Here is a 10,042-nt window from a genome sequence, read left to right as displayed (position 1 = left end):
TCTCATATAGGCTCGCTGCTGAACGGGACGTTAAATTCAAAATCAACTCAACTCAACTCTACTTTATCAAAGTAATTTTACAATGTGTAATACTAATCGGCGAAACTGGTCCGATGAAACCAAATTCATAAACTAAATTTTCGTTGAATGACTGGATTCTCCAGAGAATTAAGCTGTTGATTCGTTGTATAGCCTTGTCAAAGACTAAAGGCGGATTTTCATGCAAACGTCCGTTGCGTTCTTTGCTTGCGATGTGGCTGAATACAATTGAGAAAGTTGTTTAAGAATGCATGTAACTCCGCCCTAATAAGAAATTACTCTGTATCTAAATTCAACTAATTTAAGGAAACAATGTTTTGTGTAAGTCTAGTAAATAATTAAATAAATTAGTAGTCGTTTCTTGGCAACATTCAATTTATATAAATGTGCATGGTTATAGTAAGAACAGCTTCAAACATTGCCTCCCTAAATAACTTTACAAAGAAACGTAAACCATTTTCTTTTAAAAAGAATGACTTCCGATCTTCAAAGGACTTTTGACGCAACGCAAATCTGCAAAATGATAACAGACAATAATGACCTTACACTTCAGTTAGCAACAATCAAACGAATAAGGAAGTTGCTTGAACAGAAAGAATATTCCATTGATGCCATTATAACATCTGGAATTGCCCAACAATGTATTAAACTAATGACAACTGCAAAGGTTTCCACTCTGCAGCTGGAAGCAGCACGTGTTTTAAACAGTGTAACAGGTGGTACTAAGGAACAAGCTAATGCGGTTATCAATCTTGGAGCAATACCAGTTCTTGTAGAGTTGATCGATTCTCCAGATACGCGCGTAACCAAAACTGCTGTATGGATTTTAGGAACCGTAGCTTCGTTGGGAGAAAGTCAAAGAAATTTAGTTCTGGAATCCGATGCATTGACTCAAATGCTGAATGTCATTAGGCAGAATACTTCTGATTCGCTTCTGGCAATTATAACATGGGTAATTTCTGTTCTTTGTGAAAGCTCCCGTCTGTCTGCAACGTATCAAAAAGTTAAAATATGTTTGCCACTATTATCAAGCTTATTGCATTCTGAAAATAACACGGTGTTATTATATGTATGTTGGGCTCTGTACAGACTTTCTTGTCATTCTGTTAAGCATTCCCAAAACATCCAGGACATTTTGAATGTTGTCTCGACAGTGCGATTAGTAGAACTCCTTGACTCCAACAACGATAAGATCGTATCAAGTGCACTTTGCACCATAGCAGCCGTTTTGTGTGGAACACCTGGCCATAAAAATGCCATAATTAATAGTGGTTTTATAACTCACCTGCCTAAGCTGATAAAACATCCTGATAGGAATATTGTGCAATTTTCTACTATGGCAATCAGAAACATAGCAGCTGGAACAGAAGAACAAATCCAGGCACTGATGAAAGCAGAAGTTATTCTTTTGTTGTTCGAAGTTTTTCAAAGTGAAGACAACGCTGCAAAACACGAAGCCGTGTGCGCAATTAACAATATCACATATCATGGTTCTATACCTCAAATTCTCATCCTTTGTCAACATAACGTAGTCAAATTGTTAGTCAGTACTTTGACTGCAAAATACTGGAAGACGGTTTATTATACTTTACACGCGATTGAAAATCTTCTGCTAATAGCTCGTATAGTGAACGATTGTGACCGAATGGTTTATATGATCGAGCATTGTGGTGGAATAGAAAAAATTAATTCTCTTCAGAATCATAGGAAAGACAATGTATATTTGCTATCGTTGCATATTATGGATGAGTATCTTTCAAACGTAGTTTCGAGAAGGTAGAATAGTTTCAAATACAGTATTTGAACAATATTGTTCTAAACATTTAAACAACGTTCTTAAATAAAATTACTGTGCATATCTTCAATATTTTGATTTGTGCTATGCGTAAAATTATTTGCTTTTAAGAAGGTTATTATTATATTCATGGAAATTTTGCTCTTGTCCACACGCAAATAAAGATTAGGTTAAATTAACTAGTGTTTCATTAACACAAAAGTGTAGCGTATTACGTGGCCAAATATAAGGTTGGATGAAGTTCGAGGTCTTCTGACGTCGGGGTCGTACAGGATTTCTCGCGCTCCAGTTTTGTGCATTTTATTTCGTTTAATACAAGTGTTGTTCTTACGTCCGTGAACCTGGCCACAACTACACTGACACTAATTTTAAAATGCATGCCAAAAATTAGTGCCCAATTAGTATTGACGACCTGTAATGTTACCAGCACATATTGGGCATTAATTTTTTACATATTTTAAACGTAGTACCGGTGTGGGTGGGGCCAGGTTCACGGACATGCTGTTCTTTGGTTTATTGTACTTGATTTCAATTTTTCTGGTGCATGGACATCCCTGGCATTGCTCTTTTCCTACAATGTTTCTAATCTAGAACAATTTCGATTAAATCTGGCGATTTCGTGTTTCCACTCGCGCCATTTTGGTCATGATGTGTCATGACCACGTTTTTACTAATGCAAACAATTTCAACGTTTAATACGATTTATTCATCTTCTAACAATTTTTCAGTGTAAATAGAGGACATGCCTACTAGGGCTAGCTGGTACCATCTATACATCCATGTACAAGGTTGGATATTTGAGAAGCATTTGGTACGGTTAAGAAGTATTTGTGATCTCTAACATTACTTTATAAATAGTATGCTATTAAGTACGTTCTATTTACCATGCTTTAGTACCTGTAGAAAGTTTAAGGGGTTTCCGCGTGACTATATGGTTGGTTTATGCGTCTTCGGCGTGGAAGGCTCGAGTTCGATTCCCGAATGAAACTTGTGCTTTAAACTGTAGGTCCACATCTCATACAGCCTCCCTGTTGAACGGAATGCTAAACCCCAAATCAACCATCGTCTAGAAAGCTTGTTGATATTACAGTATATTTTTGTGCGTGGTCTTATAATTTGTTACTCGTTGGTAGAGTCCTTCATTTGCTTAAGCTACAAGGTCAATTTGGCACAGTTACAATTCACGCACACATCAATACTTCTCGTAGTATAACTAAAGAAGAAAAATTTTTAGAGGGCTGTAATTAAGAAATTTATAGCTTTCACCGATACATTTTATCTAGGAAAACTATGAAATCTTCAATAGAGTAAGCACAAATTAACGTTTACCATATAATGCTTTGTAACGGTTATCATACTGTTTCTCGGAATTACATTCGTATGTTTAAAACTTACTTTCTCCATTCTGCTTATCTCAGATCATGATATTTTAATAATGAAACATTCTTTTCAAAACTGAGATTTTATGAGGTGGAATATACTGTTTAGCGTGAGATCCCAACAATTTCTGGGTCACATCTGAAACTAGCAACCCTACTGGGACAATGTGCTTTCTGTTCAAATAGTGATTCTGATATACGAGTACTGCAAGTGTAGATCCCATGTCAGATAATCTTCATTTTTAATATGGCGTTAAAATCAATCAATTAATGCAGAGCCTGACTTATTGCTACTACTTGTCCTTATTATTCCCAGTAAAAAAAAAAATAACCTCACCAGGATAGGGGTATCGATTTCTATGTATAACTGAAATGATAATCCTAGTATCTTATTAACTCCTATGCAGTATATAATGTTCCTTGTAGAAGGTAATATGGAATCCGTTTAACACTAATCGAACTTAAGTTGTCCCGCGAAATATTTTGTTTTCTATGTGGACACGCTGTTTCGTTTTCTTACCCAGCTTATGCGGGACCGATCTATCGTCCAACTTCTTTCGGTTTCCGAAGTTGATGAAGGTGTGGATGTTTTTTGCACTGCAGTACAATGCTTCCCCATATGTTTAGTTCATATTTAGCATCAAAAGCTGCAACGAGTGCCTAAATGTCTGTCTCATGTGGTACATTCCTGAGGGATTCATCTGACTTCTTAAATCTATTATATCACCGGACTACTCTCAACTCATATACTTATACTACACAACATAATTCAGTGTTTGAACATAGTTTGACTATTCTTAGAAAAGACTTTTAATTAGTATTAGGACACTTCAAATTACTATATATATATATATACTATTTATGTATTTATTTAAGTTTTCCCGTCCGTATAATGTTTATTGGATACATCAGGAATTCAGGTACCTTTTGAACATTCTTGGGACAGTTCCTATTAGCCACTACTAGAATGCATTCTACAGTAGTAACCGGTTCGATTCCCAGCGGAAGCACTCGGTCGAAAAAGTGTAAAAAGCTTTTTTCATTCCGGCCATCCTGAATGAGCTTTTGTTGGATATTCCTCATTCGCACCGGGAAAATGCCGGGGTGGTACCTGCCTTATAGGTCCCAGGCCGCTTCCATCCTTCCTCAATTCTTTCTTCCTTCCCTTTCCCCGGATAATCGTGTCACCGAGAGATCTCATACGTGACCGGCTAAATGCCCATAGATGCTGAAATCCCAGAAATCTGCATATTCAATCCAGGCCAGTAGCCAGCCCAAAAATGTAGCGGGGACCCAGCTGAAGTTAGAGGGGCCGATCCAACCATATTATAGTTCATCACCATATTATAATTCAATTGCAAGCCTACCGTGAAAATTTTGGAGGGGGCCAGCAAAAATTTAGGGGGGCAGCCCCCTAGGCCCCGCTGGATATGGGCATCATTCAATCTACATCCCCCGTATTCTAAATATATATAGATACAGTATATTGTTTACTGGTAGAACATTTCTAGACATTTTTCAACATGTTAAGCCATTTTGGAACATTGTTTCTAGAAAAATGTCCAAACACTTAATTGTTTTTCCGGCTTATTTCTACCGAGTGCTGGCACATTTTTATTCCAGTTTCTCTAGCATTAATTCCGAGTTTAAACTCGTAAAGCACAGAAGACCGCATAATACGTTTTGGGTAACCTATGTTTATCCTCCTCTCACTAACGTCTCCGTTTCACTTTGGCAACCAAAACCCACCTCCCACGAGGGGAAACAGTCACTTACACGTTACATTGATGAGGGTTTTATTTCACATCGAAACTGAAAGTGTAGGGATCTCTGCAGTGCTATTAATCTGGAAACTTAGCAGACATTGTTCTGAGTACCCACAAAGAGTGACTAGTTTTAGCTTGTTACGTGTAAGGATTTATAAATGTGAGGTGAGATACGAACAAGAATAGGAACTGGGAAAGGAGCTTTTTTGGAAGAAGAAAAAAATATTGTTTTGGGGGACTGAAAATACGTCTCAAGTTCAGTGGTGGTCTTACCTTGACACGATTGGCTCGGTGGATCTCTGCAAGTTTTGAAAAATAATAATAACTAACTAACTAACTACTAACTCTATGGCCTATGGAACCCGGAGGTTCAGTACCGCGTTCACAAAAGCTCTCCACTGACTTCTATCCTTAGCTAATTGGATCCAGTTTCTACTTTGTATTCCTATCTCTGCGAGATCCATCTTAAGGCGGTCTCTAACCCTTGGAGCGCGCTGAGATTCTCCCTATCTAAAAGCATGTAAAATTTGGTCATGATTATTTCAGGAACTACTGTACTTAGAACATTGTAATTTTGTATAAGTGTTTTAATGACCAATCTCAAGAAAATGATTGAGCAATTTTATAGATATCTCGTTTTGTTTTGCAGTTGATTTTCATCGATTAAATTTGACAATCATGCAATGAGACTCGTCGCTGCTAGCCCGAGCAGACACATTTTTTTTTTCTCTTTGGTCACGTTCATTCATTGTAACTCAAGAAACATTTCAACGCTCTGCGCTATACGTCCGCTTTCCTGGTATACAGTTACTGTGCGATGCCGACACACCACAGGTGGTTGAGGATGTCACCAAACTCAGTATGAGGACCTATTTATGGCTGGTTTAGGGAAAGTTGGTGAGGGTAACAGATCTATTGTTGCCACATTTCCGTTTTGTGTTATTTCAATATATACTTCTCAACACTTTTGTACCAGTCTTTTATGCTGTAGAATTCAGCCACGCCAGTTATAGCTGTAGGTTTTGGTTTCACAAAGGCGATTCCTAAAACAATCGACTGAGGAAAAAAAAAGGGTTTCCTTCATAAAACAGCTCAACTGAATTTTGTTTAGTTTTGCTGTGCGTTGTGAGGAGGTATGAGTTGAAATACTAACATTGGGTCTTTGAGACATTCTGTCACCTTTGGTGCTGCTGTGATATTTTCTTCTTTTTTCTTTTTATTATTATGTATAATTCTGAGCGATTGTACTGGTTGTTTTTAGAGTGCGTGGACAAGTTTTCATTGTTACACCCGTATTGCTTTCTCTGAGTTTCGGAGTAAAGAAAACAACGTGCCTAGTATTGACTTTTGTGCATATTTACGTAAATACTAACCCATATTTGGCAAGATGAGCGATACAGAAGATTCGAAAGTAAGAATACGAAGGAGATGCTACTCTCGGCTTCCGAAAAAACGATCCCGTCAGGATTTTTCTGGGAAAATCGACGAGAATCTGAAATGGACAGGTAAGCAAAACGAATGTCTGCTTCTTTCAAGTATTGGATTGGTGCGATTGAAATGTCTATTGTCACTTTCAATGGTAATAAAACCAAATAGAAAGTATAATTACTAATTAGTTATTCAAACTAGTCTGCGGTTGCAGCCACATACTTTGCATTCTCTCTGCCAACAATTAGATTCCATCAAGAAAAAGTCTAATATCTGCAGTGGTGGAAATCATGCCCGTATAAACGTGGAGTCTGGGGGACCTGCCCCCCCCCCCAAATTTTCACTGACCCTCCTAAAATTTTCACGGTATGTTTGCAAATGAACTCTAATATGATGATGAACTATAATATGGTTGGATCGCCCCTCCTAATTTCTACCGGCCCCCCTACATTTGTGGGCTGGCTACTTGCCTGGCGGAAACGTAGGGAGATCAGGCCTCCCTTCTCAGTAGCGACCATGTTATTGCTTACTAAAATATTGAAAATCTTGTACAGGTCGGGTAAATACTTTTTGCTAACAAACATTCTAATGCAATACTAACTTCTGATAACCCTAAAGAATCACTAGAAAAATATCAGTAGTTTTGAGTTGTCCACAAGAAAAATATAATATGTGTAAGCTATATAAGAGTTTCAAACCCAGATACACCTAATGTTGAATCAACGAAGTGACAAGCAGTGAATCAGTGGCTGCTTGTATCTATCTATCTATCTATCTATCTATATATATATATATATATATATATATATATATATATATATATCGTTGCTAGTCTTGTTCTACGATGTGCATCTTAGAATCACGAGGCTTCGAGTTCGATTACTGGTCGAGGGCCTTGCAACTGAACGCATTACGGTGATGTGACATAAACTGCCCCCTCAAAATTTCAGTGGTCGCCTCACTGCCTCTCCTCATATCCTAACTACGCTACTGGAATTAGCGAAATTTCACAAATCAACGGCATACGAGTTCATTCACCAGGCCTGACCCAATGGCACGTTTTTAAAGGTTAGATTTGCAGAGTGGTCCATTATGAACACGTAAAGGAAAATAATTCTGAATTGTGTGTTCTCTATGTTGCACTTTCAAACGATTATATTCAACATCACATTGTCCTCTGACTCACTCGCCTCCCTGGCCCGTTTTCTGAACATGCACGGAGTTTGTGATGTCGTACTCCTGACCTCGGTCCATCTATTGGTTTCATTATAAAGGGTAACGTTGACACCAGACGTAACGTTGGACATGTCAATCGCACTTATCGAATATTTGCAATAAATTTAGTGTTCTAATACAAAATTACACTTCTGTTTGTCATTGCACCTTTGTTAATGTGACCTGCAAATATATAAGAGCTTGTTTATTATATAGGATATTATGATAACTTTTCAAAGTGGGAAGTCAGGATATTTTTGGTTCAAGATTGAGAAAAACACCTAAAATATACCATTCGGTAGAAAAAATATACCATTCGACACAACCATTGGGTAGAAAAATTCCTTTCACATTTTTTCCTTTTTCTCCTTGAAAATTATATTTCTCTTTACTATTTACTGATCCAAGAGTTCCTTCTTGTTCGTGCATCCTAAAAATCCTATACAAGTAAGCAGAAACTTTGTTTTCAAAACTAGTTGAGCTTCTAGTGAAACTATGTGAAATTTGTTGCGTTCATCATTCTCAAATTTCTTATGACTGAACAAATTGCTTAATTAAAGCATTATCGCATGGAACTGGCAGCAAAAAATATAAAAAATTAAGCGATTTAGTGTTTCATAAGATTGCGAACGGTAATTTATTGTCTAAATGTTGTACAGGAGTGTTTGGACAAATTTTTAGCTTTATGCCCTTTAGACTAAAGGAGACGGATGATTAATGAAAGGGAATGATTCTGAAAGAATTAGTGGAATGATAATGTGGGAGAACCTAAAGAAAGCTCTCGGATACGATATTGAACACCACAAAATCACATGGTCTGGGATCGAACCAGGAACCCGGAGCACTAGAGGTGAGAGCTCTACCACTAAACCGCCACACTCCACGAATATTTGTGTATGTTTAGTGTCAGAGTTAGATATTTGTTATCAATATCGATTTCCCGGGTCACAAATTGAGTAGCGGAATATGTGAGATATGAGTAAAATAGGAACGGTTGAAAACCCTGATATTGAAATTTAGTCGGAACAAGACAGCTCTCTTAACAGTAACTTGTAAATTTTGTAATTATTTCTGTATATTTTCTAGATTTACAGTAAATGCAAATAATAATAATAATAATAATAATAATAATAATAATAATAATAATAATAATAATAATAATAATAATAATAATAATAATAATAATAATAATAATAATAATGCATGTAGACTGAATTGGTATAAGCATTTTTCTCTATACCTTTACTTCACAGGTGGAGGTGTATGGAAGAACGTTTTGAATTCATACACAAGAGTGCATGCAGTACGTAAAATTTCTTTATAAGTTATCATGACAATAGGTTATCTTCAACAAGGAAAGCAACAGTCAATTCGTCCCTTCTTAGTCGAGTGGGTAACGTGCGTGCTTTCTGTTCGCATGGTCCTGGCTTTGATTCCATGTCTTGAACATAGATGCGAGTAGAGATTCAGATATCCTTTAAACAGCAAATCCCGTCTTATATAGCCAAGTGAAAAGGACATTAAATTTTAACCAACTATAATCAATATGACTTTCTTGGCATAACGATGTCAACAGTTTGTTACAAAACCAATTTTTCATATTAGCATCTTATATGATTCCTGGAGTGCACTGTGAAAAACAAATACCTTGAAGTTTATTACACACACTTCTAAATAGAAAAGGTGCTGTGTTATTGCGAGTATTACAAAATGCAAACAGACACAGTTTTTTCATGCACTTACAGTAAGTCCTAAAATTGCAAACTGCAACCTCCAGGCTCTTTTGAGCACGAAGATCTACATTCCTGGTAGCATCTTCCAGAGTAGCCACAGAAATTACTTAGGAGCCATGTCAATTTCATGGCACAGTTCCAATGGTAATCATCGAATCCTATTAATAAAATGTGAGTCAATCTCAAATGCAGGGGGCAATTGCTCCTTCCTGGGGTCCCAAATGATACCCCAGCCCCTTTCAGCTTGTTAGGCAATACCCACTCTTTGAGCATGCTGTGCAGAACCTTCAATGCTATGTGCGTTCTTAGAAAATCTATGTCAAGCGCGCAACAAAAGTTGGACTCATCTCCCGAAACATTTTTCGCTAAATCAGCATGATACAAAGGTGCCCAATGCGATTGAGGTCAGGACTATTTGTATGACAATATAACCTTTAGTATTGTTATTTGCATTCTACAACAGAACGTTGTTCTCTAGATCTAAGTTGCTGTACAAAATATAAAGAAAATTGAAGTTCAGTTCATTTTATTTTATTTTTTTTATTTTTATTTTTATTATTATTAGGGTACAGCGGGGTAATTCGAATAGGCGGGGAATTTGAATAATGTTAAGCATTTGGCCAGCTGGAGTGGAAACGCGGCTCGCCATGTTAGTGAACCTGTGGTGGATTTGTAGGTGGTGGTTTG

The 10,042-nt window shown here is 37.1% G+C and overlaps 1 protein-coding gene across 1 annotated transcript; it reads left to right on the top strand.

Moving 5' to 3' along the window:
* The first annotated feature begins 427 nt into the window (after window positions 1-427).
* LOC145681848 (importin subunit alpha-1-like) lies at window positions 428-1,994 on the top strand. The gene has a single exon (XM_081753457.1). It carries the CDS (start codon window positions 512-514, stop codon window positions 1,817-1,819), a length of 1,308 nt encoding a protein of 435 aa, XP_081609583.1. The 5' UTR covers window positions 428-511; the 3' UTR covers window positions 1,820-1,994.
* Window positions 1,995-10,042: the final 8,048 nt, after the last annotated feature.

Source organism: Thermobia domestica, chromosome 3, assembly GCF_964235325.1.
Source record: "Thermobia domestica chromosome 3, izTheDome1.hap1.1, whole genome shotgun sequence".
NCBI classification, from domain to species: Eukaryota; Metazoa; Arthropoda; class Insecta; order Zygentoma; family Lepismatidae; genus Thermobia; species Thermobia domestica.
This window is presented reverse-complemented; position numbering and strand designations above follow the sequence as displayed.

Coding starts and splice junctions, on each gene's coding strand:
- LOC145681848 (XM_081753457.1), top strand. CDS start 512: ATGACTTCCGATCTTCAAAGGACTTTTGACGCAACGCAAATCTGCAAA.